Raw genomic sequence first — 24,640 nt, 5'->3', positions numbered from 1 at the left:
ATATTTGCATGGGATTCTCCAAACCAAAGCATGCTCGTGTTACTCCACTGGATACTCTTTTGCTGGATGTAAAAGAAGGATTTTTCATAGTGAACCTTCTAGACATTGATTTCCCAGCTATTAATGTCATGCTTCTCCTGCATGTATGCACTTGTGGAGGAACACTGTGAGCTAGAGGTGAATGGAATGGGTATTAGAAAAAAGAGATCTGAGAAATCTCTAGAGTACACAAATGTCTCTTGAACTTATCTGATTTTTAGTCTAAACCAGAGAGATTAAATTTTATGTGTGACCATGCTGAGATACTAAGTCTGTTCCTTGCTCTGCAAGGTAGCACATACTGAGGCTGGTGGCCATCCAGCTAATTCAGCTCTGAGACCCTGGTTTTGACTTCTTGATACTCTACATTTCCAAACTGCTCACTAATTGCTGGGGATATTGATTTCCCACTGGGGTTCCTAAAAGCTTGCTTTTTACACAAGCTTACAGTCGCATAATGTGTCTTCTGGGCTGCATGTTTGTTATAGGCCTGCTCAGTGTTAATGTAATTGGGCTGAAATAAAACCATTTGTAAAGTTAGAAGGCTTTTATAATGACCCATACAAGTCTTCTCAGATTGGTGAAAGAGACCACCTAGGGTTCAAATGATCCATCTTTCCTATGAATTCCTCATGGAGTGATGGACCTATCTTAAAGGGGAGCATTACAACTGTTGTAAAGGATTAGTAGCTGTAAGTGAGGCTGAGGGTAAATGACAGGTGAACTTCTTGTAAAGTTAGCCCACGTGAGCCTAATAAGTGCAGCTGTGGTATGAGCCTTGCAAGTGACAGCCCCATCCAGCAGCAGGGTGCTTCAAATGTAGGTTTCAAGCTTTGTTGGCAGGTAACATCACTCTGACTAAACTGACACATTTGAGTTGCCTTTAAATATCTTACATTATTGATTGCTTTTCAAAACTTCACATGTATAGTTGTGGTAATAATTTGTAGCTTCACATAGCAAGAACTATGATGGGATTTTTCACAACTGTCTAGTAAATCAGAAACTAAGCCTTCTAATTGAAATTTGGTAGAAGTTGAGAGGATTTGTGCTTATATTTCATGAGGTGCTACTGGACAATTCCTTTTGTAACATCATGGAGTTTTTATATCTCTGAAACTGCTTTCTTCTAGTGTTTCAGATAAAAGCTTTTGATCTTGAGCAGTCTCTACAAGAGGTGACAGAGAGATATGAGAAAGAAAAGCAGAAGAGGAAGGCTCTACATAACAGCTTAATTGTAAGTATGTTTAATAACAGAACATTGGCTTATTTTGTTGAAATTATTTCCATAATTTCCTCACCAATATAAGTAAAGAATATACTTCACATGGATATATCACTTGCCCCAGCTGTCTATATATGATGTATCTATTTGCTGAGGCACATTTTTCTTATAATAAACCCCACTCCTTTCTTTCTACACACAATCTTCCAAATGCTCTCATGTGACCTATTGCTCCAAGGAGTATCATCCATTTTGAGTAGTGGACAAAAGTTGAGTTTCTTTATCCTTTTCTCTAAATTTGCAGCTTCTGAAATAGTTTTAAAATTCTTAAAATTATTAACTTGATATTGAAAAGTAGTCATCTTTTATTTTTCAGAATATCTCAAGCTGTATCCTGTTCAGCTATTAGTGATGGTTCATTTGGGATTAATTTTTTCCTATTTGTACTTTAAATTTACTCTTCCCCCCCTCCCCACAAATGACTAGTTTTGTGTTTCCTGAATCAGGACCTGATTTTTAGAAACACAAGCCTTCTTCAGACAAATTTTTAAAAAGTTTTTCTACCTGAGACAATTAATCTCTTTGTTAAAAAGTACTTACCTTTTAAATTTTGCCTTGTGTTGCAGTTTACTGAAAGGATATTCCCCAGAGCAATGGGGTGTTAATATCAGTGGTCAATAATCCTCACAGGGAAGCTGTGTTCAGTCATACAAAATGAGAAGAACTGATCACCAGCAAAATGGAAGAGATAAACAGGTCTAAAATGGTCTACAGTGAAAAATCAGCTACTGGCTTTTTAATCATGTAGGAACACAGCAGAGAGGAAAATATACAACATATTTTATATTCCACATCTTCCTCAGGACTGGTGGAAGAGAAATGGAGTGTGTAATGTTGTCTGTTGAGTTAATACAGGTGTCTGAAAAAGCTCATATAAGGAAGAAGGGGAAAATGGTTTAGAGGGAGTTTTTTTTTTGTCCGTATGACCTAGAGAGGGCTATACAATTCTAGTGCTCTGAAGAGTTCATACTTCCTCAAATACTTTGTCCTACCTTACTGAGACAAATTATACTGATTCTATTTTTTCCCCACAGAGTCTAGGGCTATGATGTGTTAAACACTGGCTTCCTTAAACATGTTCATATCTGTTTGACAAATTTCAGTGTATTTATCCTCTCCAGTAACTTGTGTTAAATACAGCTTAATATTCTTATCTCAGGAACTGAGAGGAAATATCAGAGTCCACTGCAGGATTCGACCGTTGCTACCTTTTGATGATGCTGCTGGACATTCACAAGACAGGTAATTTGTTTTGATTGTGTTAGAGCCTATCTGACTCATAATTCAAATACAGAGAAAACAATAGTTATGTTTATATGAGAACAACTGTGTCCTTGATTTTTCTGGTTTTATGTGTGTGGGGAGACAATGATGGTATCATAAAAACTAATTGCTGTTTTCTTTCTCCTGCTAAATTGGCTCTAGCCAATCTCATCCCCCTGCCTAAAAGTATGTCTATCTCAATAGAAAGCCATAGTTGTTCTGCCAAGCCAGGATTATCCTTGGCTTGGCAGAAGTAACACAGCTGCAATCAGTTTAGCATATATTCACTACCCTGTACAAATTCTGGGATGCAGTAATGTGAGAGCTGCCAAAAGTCGTGGGTAGGGACACACACTCAGCATTACAATTGTTTTGTAATGCTATAGAACACACTGGCTGTCACCACAAACATTGGTAATTCTATTTCAGTCTAATTTGGCTCTGCATCCCTAATTTATAAAATGTTTACTGTAACTGACGTGTCAAAACATTCCAAGATCCAAAAGGAAAAGAGGGATTAGATGCAAGTATCTGCTCAACAGGCTGAATTCTCCATAGATGACTAACATGAAAGAAAGTAGGGATTGAAGTGTATACAAAGAAGGAAAGAAAGAAGGGGAAAACTAGGTGGGTGGCTAGAAACCAGCAACATTATAGTTTGCTTTATCAGTAAATAGCTGATTTTGGGCTTTCTTATACTTTTACTGCTTGGTAATTCTAAAAGAGAACATTCAGTGTTTTAAAGTTTATTAATTTTTGGCAAATCTTAAAAAGAAAAAGACTGTTATTTTTGACATTGTTTTAATTAAAACAGACAAGATATTTCAATAAGCTTGAAGTTGAAACTTGCATTAACCTGTGCTTTGTACACCTGGGAACGAACCCACTCACTTTTTTTGTTGCAGTATGAAATAGTGCAATCAGGTGCTGACTTGCAGTGTAAAACAGGATGGACTGGGCCAAACAAACTGTCAAGGCAAACAAAGACAAACAAAATTGTCAAGGGTAACTTTTCTTAATGTATCAAAAAGTAATTTAAATAAAACTTATCTGTATTTGGACTGATTCTCCAAAAACTTGCACACATAAATAGATTTATACACGTCAGTAATCCCAGTCAGTGTTTGGACTAATCATGGATTCAAGATCAGAGACAAAGACCTGAAAAGAGGGTGTTTTTCACTTTAATTTTCTAAAGTGAAAGCCTCTTCTTACAAGCTCATGCAATAATCGCAAAATAATAGAATGGCCTGCATGTGCATTCATCTTAATTTGGTTTGTTCTAAATGTCTTTTCTAAAGCAAATTATTTTGCTTGATTGCACTTTAATTTGTTCTTTACTCAAAATTAACTGTGGTGTTAGTATGTATATAGGGTATAATAATACTGGCAATTCTGAAAGGTACTCTTCAGACAGTGTGTAGTTCACAGACACTTTAAACATTGTTTTTTCTCAGCCAAGTGGAACATTTATGGTTTGAAAGGTACCTCTTCTTCCCCTATTGATGCTTTTTCTTCCCTTACAGGCAAAGAAACTTTTCAGAAAAAGTGGCATATGCAGCTGATGATGTGAGTATTTGATGGTGGAATTCAACAGCACATTCATAGATACTAGAAGAAGAAACAAAAGGGGTGTGAGAATCACGAGTTTAAAAAAAAAAAACAAAACAACAAGACCAGGTGGTGCTCAGATTTGATTACCTGTGGCTGCAATAGCAGGTGGTTTGTGCTATTTTTGTCCTGACTCTCTGTAGTGGTAATAGCTTGGAGCTTCTGCTGGGGCAACCATCCTTTTACCGGAGGTTGAATGTTTGCAACAGTCAAACTGCTGCCGACTTACTGCTGTCAGTCCCTTTGAGCCACCTGTATGTGCTGTAGCTATTTCTAAAATTATGTCAGTTTTTTTTCAGATTTTACTATTGCAACACAGCTAATGCATTAGGACAGAAATCTGATACCTCGTGAACCACAGCAGCCTATGTGGTGCTGCAGTCAAGCATGTTAAAGTATCCTGGCTTAGATCCATCGGAGGAGGAACGGTCATTGAGGTTGCAAATCCAAATGACATTCCAGCATTAACTGAGGCCATTACCAAGATATAAAATTTAAAAAGGCACAGGAGTGTGAGCTAAGGTCAAAGTATTAACTTGGGTTTTAATTTTCATAGCTGCTGTAGTTCTTAGTTGGCTGCTCACTGTTACTTACATGGTGATGAGCCAAATTCTCTTTTAGAGTGTAGTGCTTAAAATATTGCTGAAGTGACCTACAGTATGTTATGCATTTAAATCTCCCAAATTATAGTTTCATTAGGCAGATCTTACTTGCATAATATGGATAATTATATATATATATATATATCTGTATCTATATGTGTGCAATTAGGTAACTAATGGAGCTCATAAAGAGATGAAGAAAGTAAATATATCAGGAGATAAAAAACAGGGATCTGTAATGGTAGACATAGTATTCTGGATATCCTGACACATTTATTGTACTATAAAATACTGCAGCCATTTCTGACCTGTTAAATTTTATTGCATAAGGATGAAATTAGGCATATTTGGGTTTTGGATTATTTCATATAGATATCTGATGTATTACAGTATTGACATGTTTGCAGGCAAGGCAGTGTTGGCTTACTTATGCCAATTGATGAGTTTTAGTTTGTATGAAAGAGTGACCTTCTATATGATAATCTTATTAAATATTTCAGGAATATAAATATAAGCACAGGATTGAGAAATGAAATTTGCAAAATGCTAACTTCCTGGTTTTGGAAAACACAAAATAGACTTCAAATGTTTTATTGGTATGCCTGGACATTTATTTAGTTAAAATACTTTCCAGTTTTGATCAAACACCTGAAGTCTTTGTTAGTTTCTTAATATGAATTTATTTTTCTTTAAGGAAAACAAAAATTGTTGCAAGAATCCTCCTTAGAAAAAACAGTCAATTTAGACTAATCTTATAAAAGTAAAGGAAAATAATGTTTATTGCCTGTTTACTTTGTTGTTAACAACTGAAGATGTTATGCTAGTGGCTAGGATAAATGTGCAATTTTCAGATTAAAATATGGGGCTTGACTTGTATTGAGATTTTAGTTGCAACACAGTCAAAGATTGTATTTCTGGAAACAAGTTAACCATTTCCCAGATAATGATTTAAAGGAAATTTTAGATCAAGGTGAAGCAAGACTGAGTTTATTAGTTTTGCTTTCTAAATCATGACTGTCTCTCCCGATTTTTTTCCTGAAAATACTTTGTGTGTAGCATAACCAGGCAGTTATTTGCAATGATTGTGCTAGAAAGCAGATCCATGGAACTACATGACTTCCATTTAGTCTCTGAATGGGTTTTTTTTGTTTGTTTGTTTGGAAATTCCTATCATTCTTAAGGCGCATGTTTTTTTTCTAACATATTGTTCATCTTCTCTAGAGAAACTTGATTCTGATTTTAAGTCTAAAAAAGACTTAAGATTTTATTAGGTGTACCAGAATAGTATTGCATTTCAGGTTTTGAGTTACTTAAAGATTTTTTAAGTTTTCTTTTTGCTGTCCTGTGTATGCTCAGCTCCTCAACATAACATTAACAACTGTCTGAGCCTTTCTTCTGAAGCTTGTTGTGCAATAACTGTGGAGAGTGAGTGCACACCACATATCAGGTTGAACCACTCCACACAGATTAGGACACTGAACAGTGCTGGTATTGTCAATACCTGAGGAAATGAGCAGATGAGGAGGTACTGAATGCACAGACTCTTTTTAGTGGTGACAGCCCAAGGGGGAATGAGTGCAATCTAAAATACAGGAAATTCAGCCAAAACATGAGAAGAAGCTGTGAAGGTAGTCAAACACTGGCACAGGTTGCCCAGAGAGGGTATGGATCTCCATCTTTAGAGATATTCAAAGCATGGCTGGATGTGGTCGTTACAAATGCTCATATGAAACTACTGCCTGTTAACAGTCAACTCTTTTGTTTCTATGTTAGGCAAATAGAGGTTTTTTTCTCTTATTTCTCACCTTAGAGAAAGCTTGTCTGTAAGTAAATTAGATATCTGAATCAGACATTTATTCCGTCATTCTATATATTTTTCAGTTTTTTTCCTTTTTCCTTCCTCCAGAGCCTGTTGGTTACTGATCCTATTAGAATTTTTGTGTCAGGCCATTTAGTAGCAGTGTTGTACTGACATCTGTACTCAGCTAAATTTACCAGTACTGGTGTGGATAACAGCTCATTCTGTGGAGTAATTGCTTTGTCATCATTAGTTTGATAATTATACATTTCTCCTCTCCAAAGAGGTAGAAATACTCATAAATTCAAAGGAAGAAATGTGATGTTTATTAGCCTTTTGCACGCTGGACATACTGTTATGTGATTGTTATTTGCTCAGCTCTTTATAACTTCAGTCTGTGGCAATACTTATTTGAAGGCCACCAGTTCAGCACTGCAACCCACTTGTCTGAAGCACATTAGGAATTTCAGCACTCCCATCAAATGCAGTAATGTAACCACAGGTTAGTAAGCTAGAAAATCTCTTTGAATTGGATGAAGTATTTTGTGTGCTGGAGAGCTTCCACCCAATTTGTTCCTGGTCCTTAAAGCTGTGACCTCATACATTAAGATTGATGGATATTTGGTTCTGTGTGTGTGCCTGTGATATTAACTATAGATAAATTTACTTTTTTCTCTTAGGAAACTGTCCTTGTCAAGTGTAGCCGTCCTGGTCATGCCTCAGTAAACAAGACTTTTCAGTTTGAGAGGTGGGTAGTCCTGTGTAGCAATCTGGAAATCTGAATTGCTGGAAGATTTGTGTAGTGAAGACTAATCTTTTTAGTACACATTAGATAGAGGGTAATGCTCTTTTTGGTTGGGATTTTTGAGTAGGGCAGGCAGGATGAAAATTCTTGGGGTTTTTTGGTGTAATAATTATGTTTTTCCCAGGACAGAATAATGCATTTCAGGGAATAGATAACAGTCTTCTCTCTCAGTAAACACTACTGATATGGCTAAGTTTGAAACCTGTATGAGACTTACTTGACTCTTTTCACAACATGAGTAGCTGTCCTGACCCTTGCAACATGTTGCAATGTAGCAGAATGTTTTAAAGGTAAGGAAGCCTTATTTGCCTTCTAGTACTTAAAGGGAGCTTATTAGAAAATGGGGCCAAACTTTTTAGTAGGGCCTGGTACAATAGGAGCAACAGTAATGGTTTTAAACTAAAAGAGGGTCAATTGAGACTAGATATAAAGAAGAATATTTTCACAATGAATGCAGTGAAACACTGGAATAGGTTTCCCAGAGAGGGACTAGATATCATATTCCTGGAAACATCTGAGGTCAGGTGATATGGGACTCTGAGCAACCTGATCTAGTTGATTTCGCTGCTCATCGCAGGGGGTTGGATTAGGTGACCTTTAAAGGTTCCTTAAAACCCAGACAATTCAGTGGTTCCATGAATTGAGGTGGATTGCAAGATTTCAGCATTAGACATAGAGCATGACTTTGGCAGAAACTGGACTGAGCACTTGTACGAGCTGATGTTCAAACAGCCTGACCAGAGGCAGCAAGGCGGAGCAGTGGCAAGGGAATCAGTGCTCCCCAAAGGAAAGGCTACAGTGGGACTGCTTGCCATATTAGATGCTCAAAAATCCACACAGTTGAATCGGATAAGGGGATTTGTGATAAGGGTTTTAATGGGACACCGGAGTCACTGCCAATCTCTGTCAATGAGACAGAAAACTGCTGGGAGTCAGGCTGAAGGGTGCCTTCTGTTCTCTCGAAATACTGCTGACTTGGACCTCTGAAAACAGGAGTGAAGAGTTAAATAATACAATGAGAACTCTGTAAATGAAGAAATACAAAATTTTACCCCAATGCCTCTTTCTAATGCAAACTTTGAATCTGTATATTGCAATTACTCAGGAGGCTGTCCACCCTGAACCATGATGCAAAACCCTCTGGAAACAGAATACAGGAGGACAATTTCATGCTTCCTTGCTTGAAGGCAAAACTTGATTTAAAGTCAGACGTACCCAGCATGAATTATCTGTCCTGGTTTAAACTTAATGTCTGAGCCTGTTCAGCTGAAATTCCTGTAGGTTTGCTAAACATTCTTAGTCGTTGACCTTTTACCCAAGGTGTTCTTGTAAAGTGCTGCAGTTTTCTATGCACAGTAGAATGGGGATTGCTGTCATACAGGCCAACAAGCACCTGAAAAATCCTGATATAATGCAGACCTTGGGGAAGTTTTACTGATCCCACAGGTTACAGGATGTCTTTGATTCAAGGCATGTGGGATCTCTTAGGGTACATGACCTCTTCACATGTTGCTAAGCTACTCAAAGTAATTCCTTTCACTCTTCAGCTGTACCAAACCCAGCCATACCAGTTGAAGTAAACACAGAAAAATGCTGGAATTCAACTCTGTAAAGCAGCACAGTTAATGGTATTGACACACTACTCCAGAGGTGCTGTGATTCTGGAAATGTGGTGTAGATGCTGGTAATCAGGAAAAGGGTTAAAAAAAATGTAAATCCCCCAAAGAATGCAGTTCTCCAGGAATGTTTTTTTAGTGTCCCAGTACAGCTATTTTTTATAAACAGAAAAGCATATGTTTCTTATGAACTCTAAAATGTTTATTTTTTTAGCAATGTTTTATGGAACTAATAAATGTCAAAATATTTGATTTCAGCTCAGGATGAAAATTCCAGCTTTCAACATGTTATGCTTTTATAACTTTATTGGCAAATCAGTTAGCAAAATAAAAAGGCAGCTCAGAATTTTCAATGTGAAATTCACATTAATCAGTGCACAGGGACAAATCTATCATTTGGATAAAAATACGTGGGGTTTTAGAAAGAGATTCTTTGGATTTGCAGCATCTTTCATGGTTTCAGATAGCTAATGAAGTGGGTGTCCATGCTTCAGCCAAGGCTGTGGTTACAGTGTAGCATAAACTAGTTCAAGACTACTTTAAACCACTTTATTTCAGTATGGATAGCATTTGAACCACAGCAGCTAAGTAGTGGCAGTAAAACCCCTTTAGGAAGTTGAGTAAATATTTGATTAGTTACTGTAATGTGGAATCATGTGCCTTTCCTCGGATCAGCTACCGGAGCCTGACCCTGACATAGCTGTACTGACCCCAGCTGTGGCTGTACTTGGAAGAAATGGCCTCAAGCTGTACTAGGGCTTAGGTGTGTGTCCAGCCTGTGCTCAGGTAGGATGTCAAGAAGATTTTCTTCACAGAAAGGGTGCTTCAGCTCTGGAACAGGCTGCCCAGGGAGGTGGTGGAGTCACCATCCCTGGAAGTGTTCAAGAAACAGCTGGATGTGACACCTACTGATATGGGTTAGTTGGCAAGGTGATGTTCAGTCAAAGGTTGGACTTCATGGCCTTCGAGGTCTTTTCCATGCTAATTGATTCTGTGATTCTACTTTGCTGTGCAAATGACTGGGGTTGTGGTCAGTAGCAATGTGTTTGCTTTCTTAGGCAACAAAAGTCATCAACTGTGAATGTTTTAATCTTGTCTGTCTTAGTATTTTCTCTTTTTTTCTTTTTTTTTTAAATTTACAATGTAGCTCTGTGATGTTTTGATGTGCAAAAAAAAAAAAAAATCCAATACATACTGAGTTAGAGACCTAGTTGGTTAAGATGGAGAACTACATGCTAATGAATATTTCATCAACTGCAGATGATAGATGAAGCAGGGAAAAGTGTTTGGAAGTGCTTTTGCTCTTTTATATTGACCTTGCAGATTGGATGTGCAAAGTTTACTGAAGCATATGCTCATGTGCATGCAAAGCAGGGACAGAGTATTCAGTCTCTGACTCCCAGTCCAAACTGTGCCACATATTTGTGCATATTTGTTGGTTTCTCAGTGCACTATGATGGCACATCAGTGGAATGGCAATACAAGCAGTATTTTTCTATCAAGCCAGACAAGTGCTCCTTTCCTGATTAAAGAGAGTACATTTTCATGCAGCTTACAATTAGTCTGTGGAACACATTGCCACAGGATGTTTCTCTGGGCCAAGAATTTTGCAAGATGCAGAAAGAAACTGAATGCTAATTCTAATAATTTTTTTTTTTTGAGACAGAGATTCAACTCATATTTCAGTTTTGAGGCCAGTATACAGCTTTTAAGGATTAGGATGAAGCACAGAGATGAATTATTGTGTTTCTGGCCACCATATTGTCTCTTGCTCCTTCCTCTGGCTGTTGTCAGGAAAAATGCTGAGTTCAGTGCATTGGCTCCAATCCTGTATCTGTTTATCAGTGATCCCTGTGTATAATCTTATTTATGGAGAGCATGAATACAAGAACTCTATTTGTGCAGTCTATAGACTGTACCAGACAGATCACAGTCAGATATACAAAGAGGCTAGAGTAAATGCTGAAGAGCACACTTTGTCTTTATTCAGTTAACCTTGTAGTATCCTGTACAGTCTGTGGGATACTGTTAAGTGAAGTGTACTGGTGTACTGTATACACAGAGAAGTGACTACACTTTGTAACCAAAATTCCTGTTTCTAATTAGCCATTTTGCTGTGAGCTATAAAGAGCATATATCACCTATTGGAAAACAGAGCTAGACAAAAAAAAATCACCACAGAAAGATACCAGAAAAGGAAACTTTTTCAAAAGATAAACATTCATACCTCAAATATTTAACTGTGGGTAATGACACTCATGTTTTAGATTCTGTTCATCTTGTGTAAACAATGGGTGCTGCAGACTGTAATCTTGGGGAGGATACATTTTTGGTGTGCTACAGAAGAAATTAATGAGTTAGGATATCCATGTTTTATGATCAGAATTTCCTCTCTCTGATGATTTCCTATTTTCAGGTCTTGATTTTATGTTGTGCAAACCTGAAAGGGTTGGAGGAAAGATTTCTTTGAAGATAAATGTTTTTTTTTTTTCTTCTCCTTGCATTAAAAAAACATATGGAGTTGTTTCAGACATCATTGTATTGGCCCAAGTATTGAAAAGTCATTGCTCTTTTCTAAGAGGTAGAATAACTCATGCAATTTAATTGTCTTCCATTCTGTTTAAAAAGGTCTGCATTCCACATCATTATGTAAAAGAAAGTCTTCCCTTGAGTGAGAAGTGTTGATTTCAGAGTAGGTAATTCATCAGGGCTGGGGGATGGAAATACCTTAGGCTGATATTGCCCACAAAGATAGTGCATCCTTAAACATTACCTTCAGGAGCATTCTGATTTCTGCTGTGCCACTGAGTCTTCTGAGACAAGTCCTCAGCAAGTTTGCAGTCTCTGTAGCTTTTCCACCCCCTTCCCCCCACCAAACTTTACCCACATCTAAAGGGCAATACAACCTGACCACTGTCTTCCATAAAGCGATACATAGGAATCCCAGGCAGCAGGGCCATTTCACATTCTAGTAGGTGTGAAAAAGTTACAGGGATCCAGTACAGCCTAAAAAAAAGATTTCTGTGTGCCAGAGGGGCAGGCAGAAGGTTTAGGATGAGCTCAATCCACAAGCGTACACCCATACACCCATGTGTTGTTCTCCCCAAAACACACAACAGCTGCTCCCAAAATGCGAGTGAGAACTTAGGAGTTCAAATTTTCAGTTCTGTGACACATAAATGTCAGCAGGTCCCAAGTTGTATGTCACTGGCCTACAGTTTCTATGGTCTGTGTTCTCACTACAACATTTATATTTTTTCTTTGGTTAATCATTGCACTTTGTTCCTCAGAGTTTACAATGATTTGGAGTCTCAAGATGCAGTATTTGCAGATGTGGCCCCTTTGCTAACATCTCTCCTGGATGGGTAAGTTAAAAGGTTGCCATAAGAAAGCTAAAGCACAATAATCTACTGAAATCTATCAATTAAAAAAAATACTTAATAATGGTGATCTAGTCAAATTGTATGGCTTTGCAGTTCCGTTTTCCTGTTTTCTTTCTAGTCAGCACCAAGTGAATGCTGTTTCTCTGTATAAACAGTGAAAATATGGTTTACAAAATTTAACAGAGCGGACAAATTTGTAAAAATAAAAAAATCCCATTTTTTTCTTCTGATCTGCTTCTGTCCAACTGATGCTTCTAATGGAAGATGTTGTCTTTTTTCTTTGTACTCTTTAGGTTATGTTTTATAACTTTTCCAGTTGCAGACATTGTATGATACATATTTTCCAACAGTGTGTTCACTGTGAATGTTGTGTTCAATGCAAATGGCCTGCCAGGACCATTGGTTGGTGGTACAATCGATTCCTGGTTGAACCAGAACTGAGCATTCTCAGTCATTCTACTGCTCCTTCAGGCACTGGGGTAAAACAGAATTCTGGTTTGAATACAAAACTGATCAGTAACAAGCACTAACAAATACACGAAATTACTTCTAGCTACTGAAGCTCATAAAGTGTGATTTTTCAGAAGTACTGAGCCAACTTAAGCTACTCTTGCAAAGAGGCTTTGATGTGCATATTGTTATAATCCTTGAGGCTTGAACTGAGTTTTATACATAACTTTCTTTCTGCTCCTTTTTCATCCCTGTTCCAATACCACTTAATTATATGGTAGGGCTGTCATGGACCTTTCACTCCCTGTAGAGGAAAAGACAATCCCTTTCCATTTGCAGTGGCATAGTTGAACAGTGGCAGTCCTAGTTTCCAGCAGCCTGCACACTGAAGTTTCCAAGGTTCCTTTTGTGAAAGCATCCTAGAAGAGGTATCTAAAGATACTGTGAATATTGAGAATTCCATATGCCACAGAGAGGCCCCCAGGGGCTCCCTGGCTGGGGGAAGTCATAGATTTCATTATTCTTGTTTACCAGTGATGAGTAACCACAGTTTCTTTAGCTGACCAACCTAGGGACCACTACCTTGCAGAAGTTTAAAGAAGTCTTAACACTACAGCTTTCTCTCCCTACTTTTCCTTTTGCAATGATTGTAATTTTGCCTTGGTTCAACAGGTCCCTTAAGTATCTTCAGACATATCTGATCTGTACCTTGATCTGCTGTACTTCCCACTTACTAATTTTTACATGGGGAGAATCCTTTCCTAAAAGCTAAGATTTTTGTATTCAGTTAGGAAATGTTCCGTTATTGAAAACAAAAGACCTGTCTTGTTCTTCCAGAAGTGCTGTTTAAACATAAGCAGATTCTCAGGAAAGTCGAGTCTGTGCATATGAGCACAGCAGCCTTCCCACTGTAAATGGGAAACAGACATACTTAGTCTGAACCTTGAACCTCTTTGCTGCTCCTGATTGTTTTAGTCTGGGTTCCAAAGTGGTCTGTAACAACTTCTAGCTCGAGTAGAAGGGAGTGTTCTCTCCTTTTCCTTATTTTTTCTATGTTTTTCTTTCTTAATGGATTGTTTCATTTTTCAGTACAAATATACAGGAAGAAAAGATTGTTCCATATGTAAACCAGACAAAGTATAGCAGGCTTCAAAGTTTACTGTGAGCCATACAGGGCCAACAGGGGAATAAGATAACTTTTCTTTTCTTTACAGCATTGAAGAATCCAACTTGTTAGTTTATTTTAAAGAATTAATGTCTCCTCCTTTCATTTCCTTTAACAGTGTTCTCTCCTAGGGGTAACTTTGCTATAGTGAACACCCACACTCTTTGCAGGAGAGAAGTGCTACAAAACTATTGGTATTTTAGCTTGACAATAAGAACCTTTCTAAATAATAATATAACTGTTATATATAATAATAAGGTAGAGAAGGAAAAATATCAGGGCACATAGCTGAATCATAGTAAAAAATCTTCACACTTCTCTATTTGAAAACTTTATGCTGGAGCTAGGTCTCCAATGATGTAAACTATAATAAAAAACTATTACTATACAGATAAATATAAAGTAATCTGCTTCTTGTCCTATTGTTGAATCCCACAACAATTCACTATTTCGTGTACCTGATTAGATATGATACTGCTTTTGCCAGTTTTACCTCATTAGGGCTGACTGAAACACTGTTTTGGCTTTGGCAGAGAAGTCACCACTGATTGATACCTGACTTGCACCTCTATCTTCAATGTTACAATCCTCTGCCCACTTAACTTCTAATCACATCATCTGTATCTTGTCAGAACTATTTTGTCCATGTCTTATAACTAGCAGCAATTAAAGAAAATTTAAATAGCTGGACTGTAGGAAAGTCCTTTAGGAGAGACTTCTAATAAGACTAATTCTGTTTTTCCGAAGGAAAAACATCTGGCTCCCTTTTTGGTTCCAAAGATCTGTTTAATTTTGAAATAGGGCTAGAAGTCTCAATAAGGTACAGGCTGGCCAGGCAGTGTGTATGAGGGGTGGAACTGTGAAAATTACTTCTGGTTAGTCTAGCTAAAAACTACCAAAATTAGTGTGAGCTTTTCTACTGAGTTATGTCAGCAGGGAATACTTCAGAAAATCTCTCATTTCAGATTTACAGCCCTAATTGCTATCACATTTAATTTTACTGTAGTGCTCTTTGTTTTCAATTACTGTTATATCATCTCCTTTACTTCATGAAATCTATGACTAGACTACCTATTTTATACTCTGCAGTGCATGTAAAAACTGGAGGGACCTTACTATAGATTCATTGACTGCAACTTTGACTTCACATTCCCAGAAAGGGTACCCACGTATTTTCCGTGTGACTTATCAGCCCACATTTCTTTCTAACAAGTGAAAGCTTTCAAAATAATCCTTCTGAAATAATTGCTTCTAGGCATGTTTAATATGCATGTAAGTATTTCATTACTTGAAACCATACATTTAAAACAATTAGATGAGGGCTGTTCATTGAAATATGCTGGCATGTGCTTGAAACTACATTTTTGATATGAGGAAAAGCATCAGATAATCAGAAGCAGCTGTTTTAGGTCTGCTCACAGAGGAGGTAACTTAGGCAGTGAAATTTTATTCCCTGGCAGAAAAGGAGCAAGCCCATTCTTGCAACTCTAATAGAGCAGAAGTTTCTGCAAAGTGTGAAGCACTTCCTGTGTATGAAGGTTCTGCTAATGTCGTATCTCTGAACAAACAAGATAGCCCAGGGAGAGAGCAGTCCTGTCACCATAAATGCATGTCTTCCAAGGCTTTGGCTGGCACTGTGGACAACAACGAGTTGCTGGCAGGGGCAGCAGAGCAGGCACAGCCAAGGAGGGGCAAAACTTCAGCTGCACAGCACAGTGTTGGTCCTCCATACAAAGCAGTACTGTGGCTGGATGTATCTGTGTCCACCCAGTTATTTTGCTTAGGATGTTGACTTTGATCCGATTATGTTAGTAACACACTTTCTAGATAGGATTCATACATTTCATCACAGTTCATCCCTGTGGCACAGACATCCACAACAGTGCTCACAGCTGTGAACAATTCTTTTTCTATAATTATTTTCAGTGCAGCCAAGAGGCATTTTCAGAGTTCTGTTCATTAGACATATTTACTTGTCTACTTCAGAAGATGATGTTTCATAGGTACCTCTTCCTCTGCACTGATATTGTACATTTTCATTTTTTCCTTGTCCTTATCAGAGCAGTTCCTGCCACCTTGTTTCAGAGTAGTCATTGTGTGGTGCTCTTGGTTTAAAATTTTTGCCTCCAATTCTTAGGGCTGTTTTCTCTGAGGTCTTTGACTGATGAGCCTGCCTGAAAAAGGCTTACGAGAGATGAAGCGTTCCCAGCTGCTATGATACAAGTACAGTGGTTTGCAGCACAGCACTGTAACACAAATCAAGCCTAGAAATGGTTTACTTTACAATGCTGTACTGTAAACTGCAGTGGTTCAGGATCTGATTAAAAAGCAGCTCAGTAGTGCAAAAGCTGAAAGTTGGGCAGGCAAGGAGGTCTAACAGGATCTATCATTCCAAGCTAAGGATCCTTTAAACTTCTACTTAAAAGCATCCCTTCAACTCTGCTTAAAAAAATAAAATCTGTTTAGGTGATGTTATGGGCAGTAATTACTGTCAGACTTTGAGATCTGTAGAAAGAAATAGAGGGCAGTGTTTTTATTTTCTTGTTTAAGTTTGTGTTCCCCAGTTGTTTGGAGTTTGACTTGCCACCTAACAGACACATTTGGTAATGGTAAAATAAATTACAGCACTTCTATTTTTCAGGTACAATGTGTGTATCATGGCTTATGGACAAACTGGAAGTGGGAAGACATACACAATGTTGGGACCACAGTTAGAGGGGAACTTAGCATTCGCCATAGAAGAGGAATCAGAACTTGGAATTATTCCTCGAGCTACCCAAGAAGTGTTTAGGTAAAAACAAAGTAAAGGCTTGCTGTTAGTGGCAGTCAATTTAAACTGTATAGAAAGGATGAAATAATGTTTGCAATGTATTTATCATTACAGATTTCAGTTTCAAAATGATTAATATTTATAGCTTCTCTGACCACCATTTGATATTTGAGGCTTCATATAGATTTCTAGTCTCTCTCCTGCTTAATCTGATTTTCTGAGACAATAAGATTATGCAGTTTTACTGTGTGTTATCTGTCCATCTGGCATTCAGACTCTAATTAAACTTTTGAAAATGCTTCAACCATAGCTTTGGGAGTCCAAAAGATAATTAAGTTCCAAAAAGTTCTGTGAAAATTGACAACTGGACTACATGAAGAAGATTCATATTAGAACACAGTCCCAAGGAAGAAGGATAGTAGAATTTTTAACTACAATCTGTTTTTGTTTTAAGGGTTCTTAGATTTTTTCAGTTGAACCTAATACAGGATTGAACTGAGATGCTGCTATGTTATAGTAGAAGAGCCATTAGAAGTTTTTCCAGCTAAGTGTGTTTGTTTTGGAAAAGAGTATAAGCTAAATCAAAGAACCAACCAATTTTGTATGAGAATAACTGTCTAACTGTAAATACTCTCCTGAATAGAGAAGTCATTAATTTATGGATTTTCTGAGGCTGTGAACAGATAACTTCTTCCAGATATAATTTCCCATCTCTGTTCGTTGCTTGTACTCTGCCAGATTTTATACTCTGAGCTCTGAGTGCAATAACTGCCAGCAGAGAAATGGTATAAAAAAATCCTGAGGTGGAAGGCTAGTGGAAAAAATAAGCTGGCACAGCTGTTTGGAAAATGAAATTCTATTTACTTCCTCAAGTATAAATAAACTGTATATTCTGATTCTTCAAGTTAACATTAGCATATGGATGAAGCAATTTCATGGCTGCAGATACTTAGTAAATGCTTTTATCAGATTGTAATTATATTACAATTAAAGAATAGATCTCTATTTATAGATTGTTCATTTGGGGTTTGATTTCAACATTTTTGGACTTTTTTCTTCAAACTTTTTTCTCTTTTTTTATTTGCCAGGCTTATTTCAGAAAAGCCACCAGGAAGTTACTGGGTTGAGGTTTCTGTTGTAGAAGTATATAATAATGAAATTTTTGATCTTCTGGCCAAAGACAGTTGTGGAAAAGTGCTTGGTGTCAAGCGTGATGTTGTCACAACCAGAGAAGGGAAGAGTGATGTGCCATTGCTGACGCACGAGTGAGTACACGGCTTGTTCCTCCCATCCAAACACTATCTGCTGTTAACGCCGTGTAGAGCTGTCACAAAATTGCATTATAAGCACCAGATTGCTTCTAAACAATGAGTCTTTACCATATGCAAAAGAACAGTTCTGTTTCTGTTAGCTCAGTCTATTAGACTGCAGTTGGCTGCAAATGTCAAAATCCTTCCAGAAAAAACTGTACAATTACTTTGAGTTACACTCCTGTGCTAAGTGCCTTCCACTCAGAATGCCTGAAGATTGCCGCACATGTTGTTGTTGCTGGATCTATGGCATCTTGTCAGCTGTAGAAAAAGAAGTGATAATCTAGTCACAAAGCACTTTCCATTCAGTCTTACTGAATTATAAAATTTACAGATTATAAGAGAAATTTAAGTACAAGTTGCAAATAGTTAAGCAGCTGTAGGGTGTTAGCTTTCCCTTTATGCATTGGAGTTACAAAAAATTAGAATAAGATTTTAAGTGATCTTTTCATACAAATATCCATCTTAATATTACTTAATGTTCTGTTTTCTTAACTGGAGGTGTTAAAGCTGGAATTGTTATGTTGGCATTTGAACTGGTAGGTCTTGAAAATCAAGGTTCTTCAAACTAAAAGCTAAGCAGCAAAGCTTCTCACCATTCACTTTTAAGATGTCCCTCCCCAGCATTGGTGTATGCCAGGTTTGATCCTTATTTACACAACTTCACAGTGTAGGGAGTGCTAGGGTATTTAAGGCTACAGCTATACTTACTTTAATGCCTTCTTTTACTTACTAAGCATTACAAAGATTTGTTCTAGTGGGAATGATTCTGGGTATTATGTAAGCGTGGCATACAAAGCAAATGTACAGTGCTTTCTTTTTCATCCATTAACAAGAGGAATCTGTTTCAGATGCTTCATTTTGTAATGGCTGTGTCGTTTATCATAGAATGTCTTGAGTGACATAGAATGACACTCATAGAGTGTCACAGAATGTCGTTTATCATAGAATGTCTTGTGGGAAGGGGCCCACAAGACCATTAAGTCCAACTCCTGGCCCTGTACAGGACAGCCCCAAGAATCCCATTCCAATACCTGGCCACTCTCTAGGTGAAGAACCTTTTCCTAATATCCAATGTAAACCTCCCCTGACACAATTTCCGGCTGTTCCATCAGGTCACCAGGGAGAAGAGGTTGGTTCCTGCCCCTCTGCTTCCCCTCACAAGGAAGTTGTAACTGCAATGAGGTCTCACCTCAGTCTCCTCTTCTCCAGGCTGAACAGACCAAGTCACCTCAGCTTCTGCTTATGTGGCTTCCTCTCTAGGCCTTTCACCATTTTTGTGGCCTTTCTTTGGGCCTTACGCTAGTAGTATCAACATTAGCTAGAAAAAAAATAAAAAATAGGGTAAGTAGTACTAGTGGCACCAGAGAGGTGATGGTACCCAGTGGAATTAAACTGGACATCTCTCTGTGAGCACCCAGCATGAGAACAGATTCCAGAAGGGAGCATGTGCATTATCAAGATGTCACATAAAAAAGTGTCCTGCTCCTTGAGTAAATAATGTTTGTAAAAAGAAACATCTTGCTCTATTGAAATGCTTAGAACAGCATTAGTGTTTTCTATGTTTCTGAGGAAAGGTGGTGTTTTTCTTTGCTTCTCTATAATAATTCTTGTCATGCTCTATTCTCTACTTTTCCAACGGGAATTAGCAGTCAGATATGAAAAGCATCCCATGCCAATTAAATAAAATGCACCATCAGTGGAGATAATTTTGTCCTGTGGGACTTAGTCACATAAGCAGTAGTTTGTTTATGTAGACTTAATGCTATTCCCAGCAAGGCTTAATAAAAATATAAGAATGTACTGGAGGATTGTGCAAACGTACTTTTATTCTACCTAGCAATACTCATTCATTGATTTGTACTTTCTAGCAATTTAATTGCTCATAGAAAAGTAGAAGCCCAGAGAAATTGTCAAGTAGATTTCTTCACTGTAGGAGCTATAGGACTCTCCTTTCTTTCTATGAAATAATAAGCAGTACAATATTCTCAGAAGGATTAACATTTGTATCTGGGGTTTGCCTGCTCTTTGGTCTTGAGGTTAAGTAAAATTTCCATAGAAATTCTGCAAGCTTGATTGCACTCTGCATGCTCCATAAGAGCATGGAATGAATGAAAAGTGACTGGAGCTTAAAGTGATGAATCCTTTTGCCCTTTCTGTCTGTATTATGCTGACTAGTAGTTTTCTCTATGTCTATTCTTGTATTTCCCCAACTGTGACTCTACTCCAACTTTTAGTATCTAGTAAAGGCTCTGCTGTCAAGGGAATGAAAAACTCCAGGAGAGGCTGGGAGCAGAACTTAACCTGTGTGCGCTGAATCCTTCTTGGAGAAGCTAATCTTTTTCCTTTGACTAGACATGAAAGGAGCCATATGACTGAGAAAGTGAAGACAGATACATGTAGTTTAGGCATGCTGGGAGTAGAACTTTGCCTGTTTCATCAAAGCCTCCGAGTAGTTTTTAATTATGGTATTTCAGTAACTAAGATGCTGGCCTGGCATAATTTTATTCCTGAAAAATGCCTGTTCCACTTCCCAAGGGAGCTTTGCATAGTTAGTGGGTGACCCATCTCTTTTCATAGGTTTTGGGAAAGAGAGAGGTGAGAAGCAGTGGGACTTGTGCCATAGAGACAAAAAAAAAAAGAAGCTGCAATAAGGTTTCATTTGTCCCTCTAGTTAATAAAATGGCTGCTCTGTTTATTTCTGTAAATTTTAATTTATGGCAAAGGAACCTGGCGCCTTGAACTAAAACTCTTAAAAGCCATTTATCTCAATCAGTTAATACTAAATTCTAATGCAAAAATAAATAAAAATATGGACTTGTATCTCAATTACAATGCAAGCAGTGAAAAAAGTCCAATTCATAAACAGGTTATATTAATAATTACATAGAAAGGTTAATAAGAAAAAACAAACCCAAACAAAGTAAGGGAACCATTGAATGAGGCCACCCAGCTGCCCAAAATCTAAAGTAAACAGCTGGTGCTTTGAATAAAAACACATCCTCATTTATGATAATATTTCATCCAGAATATATTGGCCTGCTGGGTCTCATTGGCTTCTCCATATACCCACTAAAGTACAGTAGTCTCTTTCCTGCTAACATGTTCATCTTACCGAATCACGAAAGCCTCAGTCTCTTTCTTCTTTTATAGCTTGGTTGACTTTGGAGAACTTTCAGCATCAAATTTTTAACATAACCACAACAGGGCTTCTCTTTGTAGAATCTGGTCCTGGAACGTGCGGCACATAGAGCACGATGAAGTCGTAGAGATTATACTAAAATATTATTTCTGTCAGTCCTGTGGAGGAGCTACTGTGCCAAGCTCGCCACACTGGGCTGGGGATGTTGCTTGTCTTCAAAGCCAGCTGCAGCTTCCCAGCCGTAGGTGACCAGCACTGACAGCACACCCTGAGCCCTGTCTTCCTTGGCAAATGCAGGGACGGGGCAGCAGCTTGGAGCGCTGACCCTTTGCCAGCTCACAGCAGCAGCTTGCAGAAGCCAACAGCCTGGTGCTGCATCCTAGCCAAGGCTGCTTCCCCCTCAGGCCTTCCAGTCCTGGCCGACTAGCCATTGGAAGATGCAGTTCAAGGCTTGGGAAGGCAGGATGTGTGCCTCCTTGATGTGAGGCAATAGTCAGGTCACCCCCGTGTAAGGCTCTGTCTGTAGGAACTGCAGCCACTGGTTCACCGCTTGTACCAGGTCAAACGAGCAGGAGACATCCCCGGTGAGTGCCTGGAGGCAGAGGTGTCACAGTGGAGGCCAGCACGTGTGGCTCAGGATTGATAGGGGAAGTCTATAGTGATTGTTTACCTCATGCAGTCCTGGATACACAGGGAACTGCACTTACATGGCTGTTTCTCCCAAGTGCCTATAGATATGGTGTGGTCAAATGCTCTTCTGTGCTTCAGATGCCCTTGGTTTGTTTCTTGAGGAAATTGTTTCAGTTGAGTATTGTTTGTTTTCCTTTGTTCTTCTGTCTCTAAACTCTCCAAGTATGGCTCTTAGCATAAAATAAGTTTGTGCCTGGTGTGACTTTTACTGAAATCAGCCAAATCTAAGTCATAAACACCTTGCCTTTTATCACATGCTAGATGCTGCTGACTGCAGCGTTGTGGAACCAAGCCTGTGGCCTGTCATAAGAGTTATTAATGGTTGTGCTGTTACAGAGCATTCCATGACCAGGCTAGGATATGCAGTCATAATTTATACTCCCACCTAAAAACAACTGTTTAGGTGTTCTACCTTCAATGATTATTGAAGAAGGCAACACAGTGAAACAAAAGGGTAGGCAGTCTTATCTAATTTCTTTTAAACATTGCAAACATAGGGAAAATGATAGTGGGTTTTTTCTTTACCTAGCCAGTTTATTTAATTTTCTGTGTGTATTTCACTGTGTGTCCTAGGTCTTTGCCCTTGGATTGATCATATTTGCATTACTTCCTTTAACAGGAAAGGAAAACAGATAGTATGAGATAAATGGTCTACAGAAATTCACATCTATTTATTCTGATGTTGTGCTCACTGAGCAGTGGAACTGGACTTTTTTCCAGGGATTCTGGATTTAATTCCAAATGTGAAATATGACTTCCAGAGGCCCAGAGAAATTTTGGAGGGTTTTGCCTAATTCTGTACCTAAGAAAATGAGCTACCTCAGCATAAACTGCACAAATCTACTTCTGTAAGACCAGAAATTCCAGCAATGTCTAAACCTGTGTCTTTTGTTCCAAAGCATGAAGTACAGGAATGTCTGTTGCTTCAAGAGCTGAGCTATAGTACCTCTGGACCTGCAAGGCTGGCAGGCCACTTCTGCAGCACTTTCAGGACTGCATCACAGCTTTTGGCTTGAATTTTCATCTTTATTCCACCTGAAAAAGTCTGTTGTGCAGCTCAAAACTGAGAGTAGTATAAGGAGAATTGCAGAGAAATGGAAATGCTGAGGTTCTCATTCAAGTTGTCAGCTTTCTTGTGTGATTTTTCCTGCGAGTCAGTTAAATATCCTTTCTGTTTCTTTACTTCTTAGGACTGTTGAAAATGCATCTGAATTTTTGCATCTTGTCAACAAAGGCCTACAGCTGAGAGTCACGCACCCAACACTGGTGCATGCTCATTCCTCTCGTTCTCATCTGGTAGTGACACTGACCATAACCACAGTTGTCTTTGGAGATAACTTTGGTAAGTAGGATGTTACTAAAATACATCTGGAGCCAGTTGTGTTTAGAAAAGAGTCTGTGGACTGGTAGGTTTTCATATTGCTTTTTCTTCCTTTTTCCAATGTTTGTTACATTCCCTCAGTTCTTTTCCATTTTTCTAACTTCTACGTTCCTTCTTAAATAACAGACCATTTTCATGTTTGAATGCCACTCAAACTTTCAGTTTCATAAAATCTTAGTAGCACTTAGCACTTTTCTTTATATGCCTTGACTTCCAGAGTTGTTGAAGTCTTATTGCATGAGGCAACTAATGAATAAGTGTTATCAGAAAGTCATAAGATAAGGTATAAGATAGGAAAGGTCTTGATACTCAAAGTAGTTACATCACTTAGAATGAATAATTACATGTCATACAAAGTTTGTGGTTAAGCTACCCATAAATTTTAGGGATCATCATATTCTTTTGGTTGAGAAAATTAAATTTATTTACTCTCTGCCTTGCAAAAATGTCCAAAAATTCAGAATCTTTTGAACTGTTAATAATAGGCCACTGTATGAAAAGACAAAATACTTGTGCTATTTACTATGGCAACATTGATATTTCTACTTTCCCATACCACACCAAGAATTACCAGTTTAATGGTTGAGGAACAACTTTCTACTGGGGCTCTTGGGGGTAACTTTGTTTTCTTTTGCTCATGTTATAATTAGGCTCTCTGCTTTCAGTGCTGAGGTCCATCTCCTTCATACTCTGCAACAACAATATGATTTTAGAAAGTGGGAAATATTTAATATTTTTTCCCTTAGACTGCTATCAGAAATTAAACCAACAGTATCAGAAAAGCAGAACAAACTGTGCCCTCTTTTACCTATGGGCATTGCCAAAAGACACAGTTACTTCATAAGTTGCAGCTCCAGCATTCCCAATGTTAACTCCAGTCAGCTCCAGGTTCTTGTCAGTTAGACTGATGGTACTTATCTAAACTCAGTGCTTGTACCATTAGCACAGCAGCCATCTTGTCTAGTCCACAATTCCCTTTGCCACTTCTAATTGCAGCCACCCCTCCGTGCCATGTTGCCTGGCAGCAAAGCTCCACAGAAATGTCTAATTGTTGTTGAATGCAGACTCTGGCTTTTGACTCACAGCACATGGGTGAAGATGTGCACATCTAAGGGAACAGAGAGAGCAGCACTGCAGCTGGGACCTCACTGCAGCAGTGTGTGACAGCACAGTCTGGCTTCTTTAAAAGTAAAGGATCCTGATTTAAAAGCCAGGTGCCATTGTCAAATATCTCAATGTCAGATACCTGAGTCACTAAATAAAAAGTTGTAAAGTCTGTGATGAGTTCTGCACCGAAAGCCAGGGTTGACAAGCCAGCACTTTTTCAGGT

The 24,640-nt window shown here is 38.3% G+C and overlaps 1 protein-coding gene across 6 annotated transcripts in view; it reads left to right on the top strand.

Moving 5' to 3' along the window:
• KIF25 (kinesin family member 25) overlaps positions 1-24,640 on the top strand; it is a 40,807-nt gene that overhangs the window by 10,698 nt on the left and 5,469 nt on the right. For all 6 annotated transcript variants that reach the window (XM_053974564.1, XM_053974563.1, XM_053974568.1 and 3 more), the window contains 8 exons: positions 1,173-1,276; positions 2,484-2,566; positions 4,114-4,156; positions 7,279-7,346; positions 12,310-12,384; positions 16,659-16,808; positions 17,876-18,052; positions 23,120-23,271. In XM_053974564.1, coding sequence (XP_053830539.1) covers positions 1,173-1,276; positions 2,484-2,566; positions 4,114-4,156; positions 7,279-7,346; positions 12,310-12,384; positions 16,659-16,808; positions 17,876-18,052; positions 23,120-23,271 — 852 coding nt within the window. The remainder of the gene's footprint in view (positions 1-1,172; positions 1,277-2,483; positions 2,567-4,113; positions 4,157-7,278; positions 7,347-12,309; positions 12,385-16,658; positions 16,809-17,875; positions 18,053-23,119; positions 23,272-24,640) is intronic.

This window comes from Vidua macroura, chromosome 3 (genome assembly GCF_024509145.1).
Source record: "Vidua macroura isolate BioBank_ID:100142 chromosome 3, ASM2450914v1, whole genome shotgun sequence".
Classification (NCBI taxonomy): Eukaryota; Metazoa; Chordata; class Aves; order Passeriformes; family Viduidae; genus Vidua; species Vidua macroura.
Note: the sequence above shows the minus strand (reverse complement) of the source record. Positions and strands in the feature narration are given on the sequence as shown.